The sequence below is a fragment of the Phalacrocorax aristotelis genome, chromosome 18 (genome assembly GCF_949628215.1).
Source record: "Phalacrocorax aristotelis chromosome 18, bGulAri2.1, whole genome shotgun sequence".
NCBI classification, from domain to species: Eukaryota; Metazoa; Chordata; class Aves; order Suliformes; family Phalacrocoracidae; genus Phalacrocorax; species Phalacrocorax aristotelis.
Genome location: NC_134293.1, coordinates 2579078 through 2602786, shown reverse-complemented (window position 1 = coordinate 2602786; position 23709 = coordinate 2579078). Strand labels below are relative to the sequence as shown.

Below are 23709 nucleotides of genomic sequence, written 5' to 3'. Positions count from 1 at the left end.
GTATCTTCTTCACACACACTTTTTTTTTTTTTGAGAGAAGAGACTACTTCAAATCCGAGGATTCACTCATTCCTTGTCTTTTGTTGAGACTGCCAACGGCATAGCATTTGTGAAGGTGATTTTTGAGACACGTCATAGAACTCATTTCATATGGATGAAACCATTCCCAGATATTTGAAATACGGCTACTCCGAGAAATGAAGGCTCTATCTCCAGATGATTTTGGAAAGTGTTTAAATATGGGAAAATCTCACAATGCAGTTTCAACACCATCTCTTAGAAAATCAAAATAAAGAGTATAAGTAGTATTTTAGATAAAGAAGAAATGGCACCCAAAATGTGCAGAGCAAAAGAACATGTTGCTGAATTGCATATTCTTGTGCCCAGTCCTTCTGGCATTACAATGCAATACCATCTTTAACAGTTGCAGAACATCTTCAAGTCCTATTTCTCCCTGATCTTTTTTTTCCCCTGCTGGCATGTCGTAATGATTTATGACTTGCAAAGCTTACTGAATGCTTAGCAACACTAACATCAGATCCCAGTCAATTTCCTAAGGGAATGACAAAAACGTGCTGCATGCTGTACACTGGCAGCTCCTCCTCCCTTTTCTGAGGACTGGCATGACAGAGCTGGTCTATGAAAACCAGATTCTGAGAAGCATGTTACTACCATTCATTCATAATAATCCATCCACTTCCATCCCTGTTTAAAGACAAGCATTATCAGAGTTGCTTTTTCATCTTGAGAAAGAGAAACTTCAGTCACTTTCTGTTCTGTAGGGAATTATTTATGGGGAAAGGTGTCCTGATACAGCCACAACTGGGCAAAGTTTCTACAGAAACTCAGCGCACCAATTACCCAGTGTCTCCTATTAACCCTAACGTAGTGTCAACCCTCCTCCCCCGCCACAAAATGCTGTAGAAGCTCTATCAAAATAGGACTGGTTGCATTGTCCAAAGTCACTCACCTGAGAAGTTTCTACTCCTTGACTCATGTCCTTGAAGTTGTCCGCAACAACAGTGTCCAAGCTGCTCAGGTATGGTTCCAACTATGCAAACAAAATCAAAGTGTGAATTGACACTTTATACTTCACCCACAAATAAAGGTAAAGCAAAATAAAACCTAGTTAGTTTACTTCTGTGAGTCGTTTAACAGAAATTATTTCTGCAAATGTGACCCAGTTGGGCAGATTTTGGTTTGAGGTCATTTCAAGCAAGAATTAGTGTTCTGAATTTACAATTCCAGATAAACCTTCACTAACTGATAAGAATTTATGGGCTTACCTAGCGGTGAAGGAGAATATGGTCTAGAAGATCCTGTGGATAACCTGCGCCCAACACCCTGTGCAGTGTCAGCTGGTACTGGAGAACAGGAGCCCATCTTCATGAAGCCCATTGGGCTAGTATTTGAGCGTCTCACAACTCCAGCTCTAACAAGGTGAAAGGAACAGTTACACACACTATAGTAACTGTGGTTCCTTGAGATAAGCTTCAGAACGCCATAGGGAGTATAATGATCAGTTAAAGGAACTATTGATACTTAACGAGAAAGCTATGACATTGAAGCTTATTACGCTAATAGCTTAAACTAAACTTCCCATATGGAAAACAAGCAAGATTTAATTCCCTTTATTCACATTGCCTTCTCAACTTTCAGTGCCATAATAGGCTGTTAACTGGAGAAAATTAAAACAGATATCCCTTAGTACATGGATTCCTAATCTTCAAACAACTTGATAATCAAATTTTGAATTTTACAATCAAGTTAAATGTATTGTTGCAAATGCCTATTTTTATGTCAACAAAGATTATGAGAAAGTTGTCACATTGGGTCTGGTACACAGGTCAGGTAACTGAAAACAGAATATTTCATGGAAAGGCATTTCCCCAACTGTAGCAACTATTATAAAATCAGAGATCATGGAAAAAATGCAAGAAACCATGGGGTTTGTTTTTGTAAAGATCTCCAGAGTTCCGAGTAGTCTATTCCTGAGTCTCTACCCTTCACCATCCTGATCCTGCAGACCACAAGGCAGAGAGTAAGTCTGGCACACTAGAGCTTTGTAATAAGACAAGCTGGTTAACTAGCATGCCAAAAATTGTTTCCTTGATATTCTACCAAACAATGCATCCATCTCATCACTACATGTGTGAAAACAAAACATAACTTATTACTGACTTTCTAGGTTATGATGTAATGCCATATAATACACAAAGAGGAATAAAAAAAGCAAGACTTCATCTTTTTACCTTCTTGTGTTGCATTTGAGTGAAAGAACAAGCTCATTTTGTTTTTGTGAAAAATTTCAAGTGCCCATCCAACAATCTTGAGGTTGTGAAGGACTATTTTTCATTACCATTAAAATGTCTCTAGTATGTTTTTGTGCCCCAAAAAATGACATCAGCAAGAAAGCAGGGACATCTGTCAGGGTACAGACACAAACTAGAACCAAGAAAAAGGAGTTAAAAACACCCACACTCACCTTGGTGATCCGTGGGGGTTTGACACAGGGCTGGCAGTAGATGAGAGGTTCTGTTCTATGCGCTGGTAATTCCGTAGTTGAGTGGGAACCGGGATAGGTGCCGTTTCACTGCGGGGGGATACTGAAGGCTGACAATGCCTGAAGTTGGAAGGTATGGAGACTGGAGATAAATATAGGTAGACAGGTCTCTCTCCGATTTGTACCATTGCTGAAATTTCAAGAAAATCTAGGGAACAGGCAAATAAGCTGCTTCTGCACTCCTGGCATGCGATATGATCTTAGCTTGTCCTAATCTAGCTCTAACATTTCACAGAGGAAGATCAGGAACTGTTCGTTACTACCTACCTTTCTTATACTGGCTAGTATCAGATCGAGCTGAGCACGCAGGACTAGCTGAAGCACTTCGTCACGCATCACAGCAATGTACAGATCCCTCCGACTTCCTGCCAATCAGCCTGCTCTGTTTACCACGCTTCAAAATAGCGTTCTAGGAAAACCCACTGCGCTAAGAACAGGAAGTTCAGCAGCAGGGCTGGAATGTGTACAAAAGCCACTAAAGCACAGTCAGAGATATCCCAAGAGACACCGTGAACTTGCAAAAGGAAAACATGTTATGCAACCAACCCTTGACAAAATGACCAAAACCACACACCTGAACATTAATCCACAGACTCAAACGGCAGATTAGCATTACCCAAGTTCAGCTGAAGTGTCAGTGACCTGGCTTACCTCAGTGTACTATCTGATACGGGAATCAAACCACTGCAACGCAATCAGCTACTGACACTTATAAAGGAAGATAGAGTTCAGTGGGAAGAATTTCAAATGAATGGGCTTTTTGGAAGATGATCAGCTTAGTATCTGGTCTTTTATTGACCATCTCTTCAGAGAAAGATTAAAAATTCTTAGAGGAAACGTGAAAAAAGTTCTACCACAAGCTCTAGAAAATAAATAGCTACAGCACTCAATGCACAGCTATAGCTGAACAGAAATCTGGGTTTCTGACTGCATTTGTCCTATTCTCTTTGCTACCTCTGAGAATGAAATACTACTTCCTAATATGCATAGAGCTTCTTTTGCAGAAGAAAAGTTTGTCCTTTTATTGCCACCCAGTTTCTAGATTCCACCCAGTAATTTGAGAGTCAACTGTGAGCACACAGTCGGTGGAAGGCCTGAAAGCTTCCACGGAAGGAGGAGGTCTCAAGTGGAAACCACACAAAGGCAGTGGGCAGCCTGCTGTGACTAACACAACATGCTGAGGTTGCACAGGGAGGCTCCCTAGGCCCGACCTCCAGGAGAGGGAAGCGGGTGTTATTTGAACTGTGGCAGTGCCACTGAGGAGGCCATGAAGGCACTTGAACGTTTAAAGTACTCAGCATGGAAAATGCCTTCCCCTACAGACACACAGCCTTGCAGGTAGACCCCAGCAAACTCTGCGAGCCGTGAGCTGACTGAGGCAGCAATGTTGCGTTAGCGTGGTGGAGAGGCATGGTTCAGTACTTTGCCTTCCATCAGGGCTCCCCAGCCCAGGCCCAAAGCTAAGCTCTGGTTAGCCATTCTCAAGTCTGATGTGGTCTGTTACTGGTTAGAGAAAATGCAATACAGATGTGCACAGAGCTGCATGCAAATCTTGCCTCTGGATCTCACAGAAAATAATATTAGCAATGAACCACAGGAGAGTGAACTGCCTCTACCTATCCTGCTCATTCTGGCTGGAGCCTCAGAAGTGTTACAGCCCCTTTTACTTGACATAAACCAGTGTAACTATGGGCACAATTCATTCAGTTTGGTCACATAATCAGAAAAATTCACTGTTTCATAGGGCATAGCCTTCTGTAAAAAAGTAAAAAATAATTTAAAAAAAGTCACACACCATAAAAGAACATTTCTCAGGAAATAAAAAACCAAACCCAAACCCCAAAATCAGCATCTTGCAGAATTATCAGACACACACTCTGCTCCCTTCAGACCATGCCCCAAGCAGCCAGTTAGTTACCGAACGTACCCAACTAATAATTAAATCCAACTATTATAGCACAAACACTGAAAGTGTGAACAGTAGGCACCTGTTTCTAATCACATGACCTGTTAGCTCTTAACTTAGTAATGAACAAATAACTGGCATATTTTCATAAAACCCGTAACTATAAAAACTGTGACACCGGATGCAATTTAAAATAGGAAGTTACAATGTATTTACAATACTTTGTACATGGCCAATCCAGAGCAAATGGATCTTTACAGACAAACCACCCCCATTATTTGCCCTTAAACATAAAAGGTAAGACTAAAGCTGTATTGATAGCCCATGTCAGCAGATTTCACAAACTGCACAAAGATCAGCACAAAGTAGCAAACTTTTCTTGTGACAAGCATTTCTAAACAAATAATGCTGACTTGCAGCCCTGTAGTACTAGCATAAGCCAAAAATACACCCAACATAATAGCTTTATTCCCCATTTAGCCACACATCCTCTATTTGTACTGAAAACATCATAAAATTCATTACTTGGTCAAATGATAAATCTAACCCTCATGTTTAGATATTAATGAGGAGTAAAACAGCATGATTAAGCTTTACATTTTCCAATATATAATATAGGAAAGATTTCAGGCACCATTGATGAGTATCAGTTCTATTTCAAACTAGCAAAATCTTTGTCTACAACCATGTGGAAGAAAGAGGACTTACTAACAGTCCTGCTGCTGGAAAAGCTGCAGTACATGTTTAGCTGTCATGTGGGTTCTTTGGTATCTTGTGAGATAGAAACACGAAATTCACAGTAATTGCTTGTGCAGAAGCCACACCCAGTTACCAAACACAACACAATCCAGCCACAAGACACAAATCCCTAGCAATGTGGGCTTTGTAAGTTCCTCTTCTCTCCCAACTACTCCTTAAAGCACACAGTGCACTCAGCATCTTGACCCACTAAATGAAGACTGTGCTGTGCTTCATAACACCAAAAAGGACAAGTCAGTTATGCCTCTGAAGTTTCTGCTGCTTTCAACCAGTTCAAACTTTAAACAGGCAAAAGAATGTTATCTTTCCTCAGGGAAATCTTTTGGGGATGCATAAGAGCCAGAAGTTAGCTATGCAACCATCAGCCATTCGAATGCACTAAATGTTGAGAGCCTGGAAAAAACAGGTCTGGCTTCTATTTCAATTCAGTTTCCAGTAGCCATCCACAGTTAAAAACAAAACAAAACAAAACACAAAACCACCAACCAACACCCCAAAACCATATAGTAGCAGAGAACCTTTTAAAAAGATACACCACACACCTGTTAGCTGTACCAGAAGCAGTACTTCGAGAAGAGGCTGAGGATGGTTTCTGTACAGTTCCTGAGCTTCCAGAAATAGTTAATGGCGACTGCCTGTGCAAACAAAACACACTGTCAAATGACAGGTCTTCACATCAGAGAAACTATCTACTTTGCAGCAAAACTCTGAATTCAGGCTGTTTACGTATTCATATTAAATTCAGCTTGGCATATTAATCTCGAAGGAAGTCCACACACAGCTATGTAAACCCATCCCTGCCAAAAACCCAGCAACCCCTTCTACAGCTGCAGCATCAATTTTAGAACATGAGACTTCTTTTGGATAAAGCTCAGCACACCTACCCTCCACACATCAAGAACTCGCTTGAAGCCCGCCTGCCAGCTGCTCCCAACGGCATATCATCTACAGTAAGCAGAAGAACATGTTGAAAACCCACATCATGAAGCAGAATCTTAAAGAATCTCCAATATTACCGTTGTAGAAATAACCACTTCTGACAAACTCCTGTGGACATATAAAAGTTTTCCACAAACTGTTTTGTGTATGAAAATACCTCAGATGTGGCCTACAACAAAAACGCAACTGGCAAAGGCAGTTCTTTAACAAGTTTTTATTGTTTTTTTTTTTCTTTTTTCCCCTATAATAATTATAATAATTTTGAAAAAAAATACATTGTTTAAGAGTACAAGGTATCAGCATTAGGAAATTTAAAATACTGAGTGACAGAAGCCCTTCAGAGATCAAGGCACTAATTTAGTCAAATATTTAACAGGAGTTGGTGACATTGTATAGGAATCGGCTGACTAGCTTCTCAGTGGCAATTCAGGTTTGGAAGATGTCGTAAAATGGCCATCGTCCTATATGCAAGTCTTCCTACCATATAAGCCCAGTCTAACGCCTTACCTTTCATGTAAAGCATCTTTTTATGTTTTTACCTGACTTGTTTATTATCTAAAGCACTACAGCATGGACTACAGACGTTCAGTTAGTCTAGAGGTAACAACGTGCCTGCCTCCCCTGAGAGAATCCTTGGGCTTCTTATCAGCAGTTGTTTACAACTGACTCTTTTCTTCTACTGCCAAACCCCAATATTTTCCATTACTTTATATCACCTTGGTTCTGTAGCATATTTGGCTACTCAATTGGAAGTTAAAATGTCCCAGATGGACATGCAGCTATACCAGTCAGTCTCCCTTCAAACTAAAGAAATGAGTTCCAATGTGAAATGAGACACATTTACAGAAAATAGAGTCAAAGAATAACAGGACATAAAAGGTATGTTACGAGTGGAAATTGGTTTAAAGTGTAAAAATAAGGAAGGTTCTTACATGAGTGGTCTGAAGAGATGTTGTGTGGGACAAGAACAAAGTCATCTGTGTCACAAGAGGAGTTCTTGCTACTGGTACTGCCAGAGTCTTTAGAGACCTGAAGATAGTTAGGAGGACCCAAAGGAGGGGAAGACAAATTCTCTTCTTGAATATGCTGCATGTCTGGCAGGGACTGGAGTGGGGGGGTGGAAAAAGAAAGTAAAAAACCCACTGTAAATCCAGTGATTCAGAACATAGACTTGCTCTTTTAACTATGAAGCTTCTAAAGTAAGAATCGTCACTAGCTTTGACAGGAAAAAAAAATCTTGGGCTGTTTTTTATTTCTTAAGTGTTTAGAAATATAAAATGTATTTGAATTTGGAAACGTCAAACACTGGATAACCCTGTAGGGTCAGACAGTTCTATGTTAAATACACTGTGAATTTAAACAATTGTAATTTGGTCAATCACTCCTGATGATACAGACGCACCTCTTCCAAATACCAATAAAATTGAAGTTACCAATTCGTATCAGTATAAGGGGCCTTAGCCAAAAAGGCCAATTCAAAAATTATCTGTAACATTCATTACATTGCAAACCGTACTAGCATATCTCAAGATTTGCTGCTGTAGCATTTGATGTGTATGTGGATTTTTTTCTTTAACAAAAAAGAAGACCAACAACAAACCCACAAAATATGATACAAGGAGCAAGAGAGAACTAAAATGTTGATGCCATTTTTCTAGCAAAAGACAGGGGTAATTCCTTGCTCTGTGCTCTTAAACATGACAGTTTACACTGCTCAAGAACTGAAAGATCTAAAATTCAGTAACTCCTTCCTAAACATTACAGAAAATATTTTCTAGAGATTGTTCTGTAAAACAGAGAACTTACTGGAGGAGAAGCAAAACGGCATGAAGGAGAGCTGCCACAGGAACTGCCAGAGACGGAGCCTGCATATGTGGGCACTGGTACAGGACAAGCTAGAGGAGGAAAACCCGGGGTGGGGGGGGAAATGGGACAAAATTTCAAACAAACTCATTTCCTCACCACTTTTCATTCGTAAACCCTTATACTACCTATAAGCACAGCACATCCATCCTTAAACACACAAGGGCATTTAAGTTCAGCTGAAATGTCAAAGGAACTAGTAAATTAAGTATCACATTTCAGTCTAGCATAATACAAAAAGGGATTCAACACTCAGCCTCACAATAGAGCACAACAAGTCAGACTCAGGGAAATGCCTCATAAACACTTAGTGTGGTATCTGGCAGATCTTCCTCCATTCCAGCTCCCAACATCGACCATTTACACAAATAAGTGGAAAACCAAACTACTTACACTTTTTGACTGTTGAAATCTGATCCAGGAAAGGGTGGTTGAAAAATGCTTCTATAGGACAAGAAACAACAACCATGGTGAGTAAATGTACAAATGACATAGAATTTACAGACTATATTGCAGATAGTGATAAATGGTTGCCTTCCCAGAATCAGTATTTCAGAGCCAGGGGGTGAAGAGCTTATAAAAGATTAAAGCCTTCTATGTTATATGTTGCTATAGCATTTGGAAAGGAAACAAAAATCCATTGAATAACTTCAAACAACAGCCAGCAACACGAATCAGATTGAATTACTGGAGGACATTTTATGACTGCATTTAAGGATCATGTACACAAGCAGCCTTCCTATACTCCTCATGAAATTATGTTCTCTATGTTCAGTATGGTACTAAGTCAGTTTTAATTTGCTCTTCAAAATGATGAGCATCTCTCACACCAAACACTAAGTATTTTCACTTCTGCCTTTCCCATGGACTGATGCTTATTTTTGAACCCATTAATGCTACTCCTTAGGTGGCTGAAAAATCACAACACAGAGCAGCAGTCATTCTCCTTCCCACTTCCCAACAGCAGAACACGACCCGTGCAGACAGTTTACAGTTTAAAACAGAATTAAACACCATTTCTTGAACAATTTCCTCAGTTAACTTGCTACTGTCACAATAGAAACATTTTGCTTTTCTTGGAAATGGCTATGCTGAGATACATTTAACTGACTTAGCATAACCAGTTGGCTAACAGTTTACACAGAATCCCAGAAAGGCGGGGGTTGGAAGGGCCCTCTGGAGCTCATCCCGTCCCACCCCGTGCTTGAGCAGGCACACCCAGAGCAGGGGCACAGGGCCGCGTCCAGGCGGGGGGCGAATGTCTCCAGGGAAGGGACCCCACAGCCTCTCTGGGCAGCCTGTGCCCCTGCTCTGGCACCTGCACAGGGAAGGGGTTTGTCCTCACGTTCAGGGGGAACTTCCCGTGTTCCAGCTTGTGCCCGTTGCCCCTTGGCCTGGTGTTGGGCACCACTGAAAAGAGCCCGGCCCATCCTCCTGACACCCACCCCTCAGATATTTATAGGCATTGATGAGATCCCCCCTCAGCCTTCTCTTCTCCAGGCTGAACAGACCCAGGTCTCTCAGCCTTTCCTCACAAGGGAGATGCTCCAGTCCCCTGATCATCTTGCTAGCTCTCTCCTGGACTTGCCCGAGCAGTTCCCCATCCTTCTTGAACTGGGGGGAAGTTCACATGGAAAGTTTTATTGTACAAGAAGTGACCATCAGCTAGTTAGGGGAAATTGAGGGTTGGTAGAAGGTAGCTGCTGAGCTTTGTGAACTGTAATGTTCTAACAGTTAAGGAAAACCAGTGCCATTTATCAGACCTAAGCAAATAACATGGAAAAAAATAAAAGAATCTAAGGCCTGCAGTATCTCCTCTTCCTTCAACAACACTTTCTTCCACGACCCGATAAGGAAGGGAGGCTAGCAGCTAGCTATAACGCAAGAACAATGTAATGATTAACTTTAACATGAGGATCAGGTGTTCTTGAGCTTTTGTACAACACCTGCTGTTCTACTTTATATTGCTGGAAGATCAACAAGATTTCCAATGCTATTTTTACTTCAACAACAGGGCTGAGTTATACACTCTCCCTTTCACTCCCTTTGCTAAGCACATTCCAGAACAGCCCCTCAGAGGCCCTTTAAGTGGCTCAGCCAAGGAAAACACAACTTTCATCAGTACCATTCTGCTTTCTATTTTTCTTTCTAAGCACAGATGTGTTCTCCCACTACCACAAACGATACAGTGAATTTCCCATATTTGAAGAAACTGTAGGGATCAGCACACCCAGAGTGCAAAGTGGAATCAATTACTCACAGTCCACATTTGTGATGTATTAGTCGTTCTACACATAAAGATTTATAAATCAACCTTTGAATACTGGCACTATCACTTGGGACATCTTACCCAATTATCATGAGGTTTTTCTGTATCTGACTTCTACTTAAGCTTTTACGTACAGCAGTTAAATCAAGTTATTTCAGTCATGTCTACACTCAAAAATCCATGCCCCGTTCTCAGAAGAGCAATACCTTAATTATGCCAGTACTGATGGATGTTTTAAATTCCAAACTATTAAAAAAAGTTCGATATTTCTTGGAGCAAAACATAGCAGGAACAGAAAAGGGAAAAAAAATTGTATCTAGGAGTCTTGAGCTCCAAGTAATGAACTAAATGCCTTTTGAATCCTCCTTTCTCCACAGCCTAACAAATATAGTCCTCTTATCACAAATACACAAGGACAACATGTGATGAATGAGTCAATTTGTGTATTTCAGTACTGCACCAAAACCAAGCTTGCATGCATAACTAAAGAGCAATGGTGAAGTTTCATAAGCAGAAAAAAACTTGAGCGTGTCTGACTTTTGGTTGCAACTCACCGTAGGAGCTCAGCATCACACGAACTGATAGCTTATGGGGGGGAAAGAACTGGGTCTTATCTGCAGAGAGCCTGAAGAGACTTTAAGGTTTAGGCTCTTTCCTGCCACTCCGTAGACTAAACTTCATGAGTCACCGCCTATCATGCTGCTAAAACAAATCCCAGTCTAAAGCACACTGCTATTGATATAAAATAATAATAATAAAAAAAGATAATTTTGTTTAGCTAAGTTAGCCTTAATTAACTAAAAGTTTAAGATTAACATTTCCGGGGAGCTACAATAAAACTGCAGTAACAAATAGTGCTATAAAATGTAAACAACCAGTGTGAATAATGTGACATACAAGTTGCAGCTAAGAAGGCAGCAATAAAAAGGCTTTTGGAGACTGAAGTGAGTAACAGACAATCCAGCCAGCACAAAGCACACACAAATCTAAACTCTACTCCTGACTAATTTTGAAGAGGCAACAGTTGCAGCTGTTCGGAACGATTCAATAGTACTGATTTGAGGCCTTGAAATCTTAAGAAGTTAGAACAATGTTCTGCATCCAAAGATCTCCAGCTAAAAAGAAAAAGCCAATTGTGGCAGTAAACTGGAATGAAACAAGTTGACTTTTGTTAAGGGGGTATCTGTCTAGTTTGTAGTAGGTTTACCTTCCCAACTAATTAAAAATGCAGTCCTAAACAGACAGTGCAGTAATCTAATGGTATGCGACCTTCAGTCACTGCAGAGTTTAAAATTTTTTAAAAATTAGGACTTAATGAAATTCAAAGATACAACTGTTATTTCTCTACTTTTAGGCTTAAAAAATGCAGTCAAAATATTTCACTAAAATAAAGAAGCCTCTACAGCTAGCAATATCTAAGTGCAACACTAGGAACTCATCTTTGCAAATATAAACAATTTTGATGTAACATCACATCTCTCATTGCCCTCAGATATACATATATATAGCTTTCAAGGTAAAATCAAATGTGCACAGCTTGTACCCCATTAATACTGTCATGGTATTTGCAATTTGCAAATCAACATGGAGGAAACCATTTAAAGCAACTTTGCTTCCAAAGTGGGTTCTTCTTGTACTCTCTTACATTTCTGCAACCAACACCACATGGAGATCAGAGATGCCTGATCCCAGTCTGAAGCCAAAACACCAGTTAAGTAACAGAAATAAGATTGTGACATGAAATTTAAGATACATCAGTTAACACTGTGGGGAAAAAAGGGCCACATCTGAAAGAATTAAACTCATTTATATTTCACTACCTAACAACAAAGTCATAATTTATGTGCATCATTTAATACTGACTGACAGTAGAATCATTGATTCATAGAATCATTAAGGTTGGAAAAGACCCTTAAGATCACTGAGTCCAACCGCCAACCTATCACTGCCCAGTCCACCACTAAACCATATCCTCAAGCACCACGTCTGCCCTTCCTTTAGGTAGTTACCGAATTATTTCTTTTGGCTACTCTGCCTCGTTTATGATAACCAAGAAGCAAAAAATACTTCACTTTTCATGGAACTGGCTGCAGACAAAAGGTCGAGACAGTTATTCTGGTCACATGAATACAACTGAAGTCAAGAGAGCAAAAGGAAAAGTTACATACCAAAGTCCATTCTGTCTTTTTGGTTTCTCTGAAGCAAACCCAGCAGCAGGTCAGCCAGATAAGCTGATGTTTCCCTAGGAATGCTGCACACAAGAAGATGTAAAACGTTCATTAAATTTCACACATGCATTCTGCCATGTCTTCACTAGACATGCTCTGTAGCCTTAGTACAGAACACACTAAACTCAGCAAGGCACAATGAAGGCAAGATGCAACAGGAGTCACTGGGATCATACTATGTGTCCTGGTCAAGACAGCAACATCAAATATTTTTTATGAATTCCCAAAGATGAAAAAGTGTTCAATCAACAAATGTAAGTGACAGGAAAGGCCATGGTGACATACCTAGGAATCAAATTCCTGTTCTTTTCATAAAACATTCTCAAATCTTGAGGACTATTGGCCTGTCAAATAAAAATGTACATTAATTAAAGCTCAGTTTAATGGAGAAAATAGCTTTCATTCCTATGCACGCATACACAAAAAGGAGGCTTTTGCATATGGGCATTAAAAGAGAAAACCCCAAGCACAGTAGTGACTTCTGTACTGAGTCACTCTGGGCTGAACACACTGATCTCATAGACTAATATGAGCAACTTCCCCCTGGTATCCTCAAGTGATTTGGCCTTTGAAGCATCGACACCACGCTCTGACATCACTACTTACTTCCATTTTCAGGACTAGAAGGAAAAGCCCTAGGAATGTCCATAAGACCAAAAAGAGGGAAAAGGAAATAGAGTGTTACCTGAAAAGGTGGTTTTCCAACAAGACACTGATAAATCACAGTTCCTATGCTCCACAGGTCTGCTTTAGCATCATAGTGTTGAGACATAATCACTTCAGGGGCCTGGAAAGAACAGGAAAATCTCAGAAGGGAAAACAAAAAAGCAAAGCCACAGCAATACGAATTCTACAGTTCTTCTGTCAGAGCAGTATTAACAGAGACCACTGTATTGTGAAGAGTCAATACTTTAAGACAAAATTAACATTTCAAACTTCATCACATTTGAAAGGTAACAGTTATATTACACTATCTAAAATGAAAGCTGAGTTTCAAAACCACAGAAAACTAGAAATGTTGACATCTAAAGAAAGCAAGCTAGCAATTGGCATGTATGGGAATGAGAGGTAAGCGTTATTTACCTGGTTTATGCAGTCCTCCTCGTGGATAAATAACCAAGCATTTCATAAGGAATATCATTATCACCATTTTGCATATACAAAAACAAGACAAGGGAAAGCAAAATGATTTTCCCATGACCATACAGCACGGTAGCTGTAGTGCCAAAGTCAGACAGTTCAGTGCTCAACTGACTACCACAAGACTTAGTAAAAAATCAATGGCAATTAACTCCAAATTTATTTTTTTTAAAGAAACCCAAGTAAACCAAACCCCACATGTGAGATAATATGTAAATAACTAGAGTGAAAACATCAAGTAGATTTTTTTTAACTACTAGTGTAGTGTAAAGCTCTTCTAGCCTGTATTTGATCACTTTTTATTTTCTTAGAAACTGGGAAGGAGATAATGCCCTAATTTAGGAAAAAAAAAAAGTATGTAAGTGAGAATGAAACTATCTTGCTAAAAAATTAATGCTAAAATGTATTGCCTTTTAATTCTCTAAGGCTTTTCCTCCCCACAGCACTAAAAAATGTTCATCATCTCTGATTTTAACAGTTGTGATCTCCAAATCATATGAAAAAAAAAAAAAGGAGCTAGTAAAACTATGGAAAGGTGATCTGCATGCTGCCCCTAGTACTTCTGTAGCAACATGAGGCATTTGCCAGTCTGCAAGCAGTAAACTAGTTTGTTCTGTTTGAGATAAGCAACATAAGCGTAAATACACTGTCACTTACCATATACATAGGGGAACCACACAGAGTTGCAGCCATCATGTTGCTATGCAGATAACGAGCAAAACCAAAGTCAGCTATGTAAAGAAACACATTTGTCAATGAAAAGAAAGATAATTTTCAAATTTCTGAAGTCTAGATGCGATCTGTCTCTTATTGACATCTGCTACAATTACCAGTTAGAGGGAAAAAGACAGGTATAATATATAGCCAACTACATGGAACAGTAAAATCTATGTTACACAAAGAATAATGTATTATCTTCTAAATAGCAAGCCAAGAAACAGCGGTGGCATCATTTGCACAAACTGCTGCTCAGCCATCTCCCCAGCTGCAGAGCACACTGCCTGGCGTCAGCAGGAAAGGATTAAAATCAGTGGCTAAATATAAATGGTTCATTAGGAATGATGAATATACAATCTGCTTCAGTGAAATCGTGTCAGGTAGAAGTTTGAGAAACCAAGTTTCAGATGCCCAAGTTTTCCATGGAAGCAAAAGCATCTGAAACTATCAAGTAAGGACAGCAAGAGAAGTTTTGTCTCCTCTGTGCTCTTCAGAAGATGGAGCAAGTTGGAACAGATCTCAGATTTTGGTTGAACAACGGCATAGAAAAGAAACTTGTTAAAAACAAAGTATTTTTAAATAGGCATTTAACAATGAGAGATGAAAACTCTTGAAGTGTCCTCTGAAGAGGAGTTTGGTAGCACCCTGAACATTGACATCTCTCCCCAGTTACAATGCCAAACCGCTTTCAACCAGGAAGAGGTCATAACCTACATTTCTAAAATACTCAAATAACCCTTAGGAGGGTCTACCCCGAAAAAAAACCAGCAGGAGCTGCGACTGGAGTCTCTCTCGCACGCACACAGTTTTGAAATGGGCTAACAGCTGTTCGAAGTTTCAAAGGTTACAGATTTATGTCTGATTAAAATAGTTTACTACTACAAACATCAGCTAAATAGGTTTCTTTTTCCTGCAGATTTAATCAAAAAGGTCTTTACGACTTAAGCTTTTTTTATACTGAGAATCTGCATTACGGCATAAAGCTCATTGTTCTAGACATACTGCTTTGCGCCAATTTAATACGCACCCATATCCAGTACACCCTCTGTACTTTAACTACAAAGACACTTCTAAGTAGGAAAACAACCCAACAGTGACGATTTACCTTTAGATCAGAAAATAACCCCATATTTACCTATTTTGATGCGTATGCCACTGACACTCGACTTCCTACGACTGGCGTAGGACAACAAAATATTCTGTGGTTTAAGATCCCTATGAATGATTCCTTTACTGTGCAGAATACGCATAGCTGCTGCAATCTGCTGGAGGAACACTCGGATGGTATCTTCACTAAGAGTTCCTTTAGCTGAAAATAACACATGCATTAGCAGATGAGAAAATAAATATCATTATCTTTGGGCAAAAAGCAATAAACTTCACAGTGATCAACTGTGAAAACAATGAAGACAAATCAGTGAATTACATTCAGAAGAATCCAATCTCCAGTATTTTTCTACAAATTTATATGTTCTTAACAACATATACATCTTCATAGTTTTACACTAGCTACAGTACTCTGAGGCATCTGTTTCTACAGTAGCTTATTTAACTTGGTAGCATAATAATCAATGACCATTAAATCCTAAACTCACTAAAAAGGCAAAGGAGCCAAGAAAATAAAAGAACTTCACAGTTTAGAACATTAAATGTACCTACAATCATGTTACAACCTGAAGCTGTAAAACCTGTTTTTTAAACATATTATTATGGGATGCAGATAACCACTCTGCTCAGAAATTTTGTCCATGATAAAATTTGTTTTGAAGGGAGAAAAGAAGATGTACTTCTCAAAGTCTCTTCAGAAGGTATTATGTCATTCTGCAGTCTGAAAAGGTACTGAACACAAGCTGGATTATACTGTGTGAGTCTTTCCAAGGATTTTAAAGGGAAGTGAATTTGGCTTTTAATATACACAGTTACCATAACAATAGCAGTTCACAAAAAGATTCCTTCAACATACTGAGATACAAAGGCAAGTAGAAGATTATTTTCATTGCGAAAATATCAACATCTCTGCCTAAAATTTTGTTTGTAATAAGAACCCATTTGTCATGGTTCTGTAGCTTCTGTCTTCACTTTGAGCAGAGCCCAAAGGTGAATTCTCTCCTAAGCCAAAATGGCCTCTTTGTAGAAAGTGTTATTTTACAAGTAATTCAGTACTTTTAAGTTCAACATCTTGGAAAAGAAAGCGGGCGAAATCAGAACACTGGGAGCAGCCCCCAAAATACGACTTTAGAAATAGAAAACCACACATTTTTCAGCATCCTACTTAGGGTTAGCTACATCTTCTCCCTCATTTACAAACAAAGGAATGTTACATTCAACTGCTTTGAAAGCAGTGGCAAAAAGCACTTTCTGTCTTTGCATTATTTTAATCACCTTCATTGCTACTTTGTGGCTTTTATTTTCAATTATGAGTGGCATTTAAAAACACTGGGAAATATTTTTTAACAAATTCAAAACCTTATGTCTTCCTGCAGCTTCAAAATTTCGTTTTCAAGTTCCCCAGGTTGCCTACAAACACACAGCCAACAGTCCTCTGCTGCTGACCTTGACTGGAGACGGAATGCAACACTACACGGATTCTTGGTGAATTCAATTACTCTCATGAACAGCATACTCTAAAATAACACCAGAGTGAACATGCATTGTGGAATTGCAGCCATTCCATGAACAGAAAAATATTTAAACCACAAGCAAAAAGAAAAACTCTCAGAGAAACACCGGTGGAATACAGGAATACAGAATATAAACATGTAATGCAGTAGCTTCTTAATAGGGAAATACGGTAATCAATTACCTTGTAAGTAATCTGCCAGATCCCCACCATTGCAGTACTGTTAAAAAGAAAGGTTTTTATTCAAAACACAAGCACTGAAATACTTGCTATATGGTATTTACTTTGTAATCTTTTCACGAAAATTAGAAGACCCTTTTCCAGCTGTTTGTCTTAAAATTGTTTTGTCAATGACTTGTAATTATTAATTTGAGGTGTAAAGCTTCGTCAATACTTGCAGTATCAAAATGAAACTGAATAATTTATGGAACAAAAACTGCTGGTAAATGGAGTAGTGCATAGGAAATCAATAATCTAGTTTTCAGAATTGCTTTAACAAGCCATGGTTATTTTGCAGCTGTGCAAAGAAGGAATTCTAAAAATCATCTTTAAAATCAGCCAGAAGCATATATGTTAACACATACCTCCATTACCAAAAAGACAGAATTGGGCATTTCCTAAAAGAGAAGGAGAACAAATCCCATTTAAGAATGTGACAAAGCCTTCCATACCTGCGTTAATGAAGTGTAACGTGAGATTTTTTTTCAAGCAACTGAGACACTTCATGTTAAACCCACTGTTTTAGAGGGTAGCAAATACATACATTCCCCAACATTCAATATTTCACATTTTCAAAACCTTTAGCATATGTAAAACGAAATAAATCACCAGGCAACATCCTGAAGACTAAAATTATCATTTGAAACAGCATCATCCAGTAAGTAACATCAGTTTCCACTGTATGTCGGCAAGACACTTCGGCTATGATGACTAATTTTCTAAAGAGGAATCCTGAAGTTATGTTACCTGCTTCCGGGTAAAACAAGCTTTGGTTGTGCCACCTGACAAGCCAAAGGTCAGTCAGAAGTCACAGAGCAGTTCACTGGAATTAACCGATTCCCAAATGCTATTTTGTAGGTTAATTAATTCAGGAATCATGCATATTTCTGTAAAGTATCTCCCTCAGCCAGTCGCTGGCAGAAGCATGTCCCTGCCATGGACAGGTGTGATTTGGTACGGTGGTTCTACTGAGATTTTCCAAAGCACTGACCTCCTTTGACCTCTTTGCAACCTGAATTCTCTCTCTCGTAACTGGCCAATAGTTCAAGTCAGATTAGCTGACTTCTTCTGTAAATTATCTATACGTTCCACAAAAAATGCAGTAAAAATGTCTCTGCTTAAACACAACTGTAACAAGAACATTCATCTTTTTTACAAATATTTATTTTGTGTGAGAGAAGAAAGAGCCTACCTGTCTATGCCAATAATCAACATTGTTTTGCACAAATAGTTTTGTTGTGCCTACAAAGTTGAAGGCACTCAGAGATCTTTTATAAAGTAAAAGCATTTTTTTTCCCTCTGAGCTGACTGAGTGAGACTGAAAGGGAAGAACACAAAGAGAACTAGAAGGAAACATAAGACAAGCGTACAATAAACAGGATCATGGTTTTAGTTACATAGTATGTTACCTCCCTTTCACTTTAAAAATAAACGAAGGTTGACAGTTTGAGGGAAAATACGTTTTTAAGACAGCTGAAGGAAAAGAGCGAGTTGGCATACCAGACAAGGCCAGGCACACGCCCCAGCTGGAAGTGGAACTGTAGACAGTCTCACTGTATTCTGCTAACTAGTGTCAACAACAACAACAAAAAAAAAGCCAAAAGGGACATTGCAGAGCAAAGCAAAGGCTGTGCCGTCAGTCACCTTTCTCAGTGCTTGTATTAAAACTTCAGGACATGTTCAATTTGACCATGCTGGCAAGAACTAGCACAAGAGTGCCATTTCCATTGCTCACCAACAGGTCAGGCTAGGAAGCTTTAGAAAGAAAAGTAAAAACGGGCCCACGGGCCCAGAGTAGAGAAACCAGCTACCCTCAGTATCAAACACAGCACGGAGCACATGGATGGTACAACCCATTAAAGCCAGTTTCTACCAACCCATCACAGATACAGATATCCACAACTGGGAAGTGTAGTAAGTACAGTTCAAGATGAACCGGATGTTTTAAGGTTAATTCAAGACTGTATCAGGCTCCTTCACTTTCTGGAAGCGTTTAGTATAGCCACCCTGGTCTGTGTTACAGAAATGCGTGTGAGGTTTGTTCCAGCTCAGAACATCAAGCACGTTACAGATTTGTTTACATTTGGAAATCAGCGTCACAGAAAGCAAGTTTCTAGGAACATTAGTCATATCTGTTGGGAATGAAAAGCAAAATCCAACCCATACAGAATGTTAAAGCAGCAGCAGATCACATTTCAGGAAGTCACAATTGTTCAATGTTTCTGTAACAGCTGTGGCCAGCATGAACCATAATTTGCAATCCTATAAATGCCTCAAAACCGAAGTGCATACATTAAAGGGAAAAAAAGTAATTACTTGCTCTGTAAACTACTGAAAATACATAATGATAAACGTTGTTTCTTTCTACATTGTTCCTTTGCAACAACGTCTTCCAAAACTCCCTCTCTTTCAGGAACCACAAGGATGCCAAACACCAACTCTCGAGATCCCCATTTATCAAGCTGAAAATTCTGCCAGCTGAGGATCACTTCACGTAAAGGGCGACTGCAATGTGTAAAAGAAGAACACAGCTAAGAGGCATGGAAACCGTCTGTTCTCCAGTGACAAGAAAGAAGCTCAGCTAGTGGATTTCCACCCGAACATAGCAATCCCATGAATCAGAAATAGATGTTCCACAGCGTCAGTGCCTCCACTACACCACACGCTCTGCACAAAAACAGCAGCTTATTGCAGTATGTAATGCTCAGCTCATGACAGACATTTATTCATCACAGAACTAAGAGAATGTGTTTTCTGGATACCCTTGGAAACAAAGTCCCTTCAGAAACATGGAGCTGATGATTTGTCCTGTTGTACTAGCCCTCACCTGTTTAAAAAAAGTCATTCCTAGAGACTACACTAGATTTCCCTCAAATAGCATTAGTCATCTTTTTTGACCGATATTCTTGATTAATAATAATCAAAAAAGTCACTGGGTTAAAGTTATAGCACGAAGTAGAGCATGTTTCCTTATTGTAGCTTGGATAATCTTTTTATTAAATCAGCAGAGCAGATTACAGGTTTCAGGAAGTTTTTCCCAGACTGGTATCTAATTCGTATTGCAGAAGTAATATTTTGCACAGTGCTGGCACCAAGCTCCCCAGCTGCATCTCGTCCCAACTCTAACTCCTAACCAAACACTTTTCAATACCCCGCCAATGCAAGCTTTAGTTCAAAATAGCTGAAGTTGTTCATCCATTCACAGTTGCTCACATGTTGCATTACAGTTCTTGGCCAGCCTAACTGGGAATGTGATCTCCATTTTGGGAATACATTCAGAAAACACAATTCTGTAGACACATTTTTCCCTTCTAAATTATTTTGCTGAAAAATAAAGCCATCTCTATGACCGTTCTCTAGACTTGTGATTGCTGTTGACTTACTAAGTAGAGCAAAGTGCTCAAAAAGGAAAAGAATAGTAAACCAGTGTGTTTCAGGTCCAACATTCAGGAATAAAGCTGACCTGGGAAGCTATTTAAAACCACTTATTGAAACAGATAACAAAGCTTTCAAAAATTTACAATGACATACAGATCATAAAATCACTGCAGCTGGAGTTGTTCTAGTCCACACTTCTAGCTAGAAAAATAATCAAGTGAAACAAACGTATGTTGTGGTGCAGCAATTACGGAACAGTTTTGCCCAGCATGCCCTCCCTGCCTCATGGCTTAAAGCTTTCTTGACAAAAACCTACTTTTGCTCCTTCATATTCTGAATCTAGGTTTTAATTGCAAGTTGAAGTAAAAGATAGCAAAGGTTAAAAGGAAACCATTTTACAATTCTGAAAGCTAACAGATAAACCTACTAGAAAGAGATTAAGCAGCAACATATTTGCCAAAGCTTGCTGTGTTTTAATCTGACTTCCAACAGTTGTCTCAGGGGATGTGAAGTTCCAACCCAAATCACAGGCTCAGCCCAGTAGTTCCATTTAAAAGACATTAATTGAAAAAGAAGTCAAAACATCCACAGTTACTTCTGACAGCTGTTGCTAGAACTCTACCGTATTGGCAGAAACATATCCTAGATTTCTCTTTGGTTAGGAAGTCCTCCTTTAGAACAAGCTGAAAGTCTGCAAGGGCCTCTTAGTGAGCTGCCAAAGCAGAAACTGTGGCAAAGAAATAGTTACTACGTTTTAGTTCCAAGTTCATAGATTCTGTTTAGCTGCAGTTTATGACTGGACTCCCAAGCGCACGAGAGTGAACCTGACAGCTTGTGCACTGCTATTATCTGATTAATTTTCTGATATGTTAATTTGTGCTACATTTGCTTTAGTTTTTTGGCCAGGAATACCCTCCTCGTTTTTTCTGAGCATTAAAGATATTTGGCAAAATTCTAATGATTTAGTGAAAAAGGACTGGTCCAGATCTTTTTAAGGCTGTTTCTTACTGTGTTACAGATACTCTTGTTTTGCTTTGTGACTGCAGCACAGCAGCAGCTTCTAAAATGTTCAGCTCCTACCATATCTAAAGGACTCAACATTTTGTTAGTTCTGACTAAATGTTAAGCCTCAGCCTAAATGTCAGTTGACACGCGCCTGTAGGATTCAAATAGCGTGCATGCTGCCAGTTATTCACATAAAAGAGCAATCAGCCATGGAGAAATGTACCACAATAGCCTTATCACTCATTTTCTTATGTGAAATGCTGTGCTTAACTAATACATATGGGAGGTAGTGAAAGAGAAAGGCCTGCTGCACAACACAAAGGAAAAGCAAAACCATCCACAGCACACCAAACATTTAATATGCTCGCATACTTGAAGATCTTCTGACACAGTTTTGAAATACAAATTATAGCATCTAGGCACAGCAGGTAAACTAAGGACTATGTAGTAAATCCAACTCTTTGGTTCTGTGGGCCAAAACAAATATCAGCTGATTGCCCCTAACCTTCAACGCCTACAGTGGCATCATTCCTTGCAGTCCAATATTGTCGTAATCAATCTTCCAGTCAGCATCAGCTGCCAGGTAGTATTAAAAACCTTTCCAATTTCTATGGGGCAGGATTTTTCTTTTTATCTAAAAACTTGTCTGGATGGCATGTTTTCATATGCCTACTTCCACACACAATGAGGATGGATACTGACAATCACAAAGGTCTTAACCAAGGAGCTGAGGCAAAAAAATAAAGATATTGAGACATCCTCATTCAGAAGATGACAGTTCAGAAACAGCTATGATGAGAGTATGGAGGCAATCAAAGCTGTGAGACACCAGGATCAAGAGCACACACCAGAATGCTTGAAGCAACCGCCTCAAGAAACATATGCAATACTACCAGACCATCCGGAGTCCTTGGGTAAACCAAATAGCAATATTTAATTCCCACTGGTAAAACAACAAGTACAGATAGACATGGTTCCTTCCATAAGCATCCCTAGTAAGAACTCATGGGCACTTGTGTGTAAGTGAAGGCTGAGGTGGAGTTACCAGAGGGACCACTGGCTTTGTTCCCACTAGCTTTCACTGCTTTCAAGGACAGCAGAAGGAAGCAGTTGCAGTTATTTTGTCTGTTATGTACCAATGAGCTAAGACCAGAAACAATTTCTGTTCCAATACTGTTTCTCCAATAACACACTAGAAATTAGTTCTCCCTAAACTACTGTTCAAATAGCAAACTTCAGACTCCATACAGTGAAGACATTAATTCATTCTTCTAAAACGCTATCTCCAAGATACATTACAGGCTTTCACTCTGACGCCTGACATCTAAAGAGGTTTTGAATTAAATTATTTGCTAAAACAGGCACTGTCTGGCACTGTCTAAGAGATTAGTTCTACTCGGCACACACTTGGGATCATGAACTGCACAAAACTGTAAATTCATGTCCTAAATATAGTGCATTCCAAATAACTTGCTGATACCTTCATACTTCAGTATAACACTTTATCCAAGGACTTCAATGTACTTTATGCTGGTGAGTTAGAGGTTATTTTAGTCTCCTTTTGCTTTTGAGAAACAGTGGGCTCCACTTCCCCAGTTAACACAATGCAAGGCTGATCTTTTGCAGGATGAATGACATCCCATAGCAACACCATGGGAAGAGAGCTGTATTCTTATACCATTTTAGAGATTCAAGAGGTTTTTTGTTCTTGAAAGAAAGAATACCAAACTCTTGCCCAAGAAGATAAGTAAAAAATGTCTCAGCAGATTATGTCTTCCTATACATCTATCATATTCTCAGGGTTGTTTTTTTTAAGCATTTCACTTCATGAAAAATTAATTTCACATTTAGAGGTAAGTTGCATATGCTTATTTTTCAGAGCCCTATTACTGCAAAACATTTGCCTCTCACAGAAGGAGAGTTCATATTTAAGTATCTTCACAAATGCCTTCAGTCTTCAAACCACTGGTCTCCACGACCTGGTGTGTGTGGATCCCTGGCCTTCTGAGGTGCCACAAACAACAACGGTACGCTCTCTTTACATAAAATCCTTAACTGCAGATCAAACCTGCCAGTGTTCCGCGTAACCACCTTACGGAAATC

At 39.3% G+C, this 23709-nt stretch overlaps 1 protein-coding gene across 1 annotated transcript in view; it reads right to left on the bottom strand.

Moving 5' to 3' along the window:
* ULK2 (unc-51 like autophagy activating kinase 2) overlaps positions 1 to 23709 on the bottom strand; it is a 41308-nt gene that overhangs the window by 11009 nt on the left and 6590 nt on the right. The window contains exons 4-18 of the mRNA XM_075113027.1: positions 17589 to 17621; positions 17188 to 17224; positions 15520 to 15693; positions 14325 to 14398; positions 13213 to 13314; positions 12813 to 12871; positions 12468 to 12550; positions 8424 to 8474; positions 7974 to 8062; positions 7100 to 7271; positions 6113 to 6173; positions 5771 to 5863; positions 2486 to 2623; positions 1287 to 1432; positions 971 to 1051 (exon numbers count right to left, since the gene is read on the bottom strand). Coding sequence (XP_074969128.1) covers positions 971 to 1051; positions 1287 to 1432; positions 2486 to 2623; positions 5771 to 5863; positions 6113 to 6173; positions 7100 to 7271; positions 7974 to 8062; positions 8424 to 8474; positions 12468 to 12550; positions 12813 to 12871; positions 13213 to 13314; positions 14325 to 14398; positions 15520 to 15693; positions 17188 to 17224; positions 17589 to 17621 — 1393 coding nt within the window. The remainder of the gene's footprint in view (positions 1 to 970; positions 1052 to 1286; positions 1433 to 2485; positions 2624 to 5770; positions 5864 to 6112; positions 6174 to 7099; positions 7272 to 7973; positions 8063 to 8423; positions 8475 to 12467; positions 12551 to 12812; positions 12872 to 13212; positions 13315 to 14324; positions 14399 to 15519; positions 15694 to 17187; positions 17225 to 17588; positions 17622 to 23709) is intronic.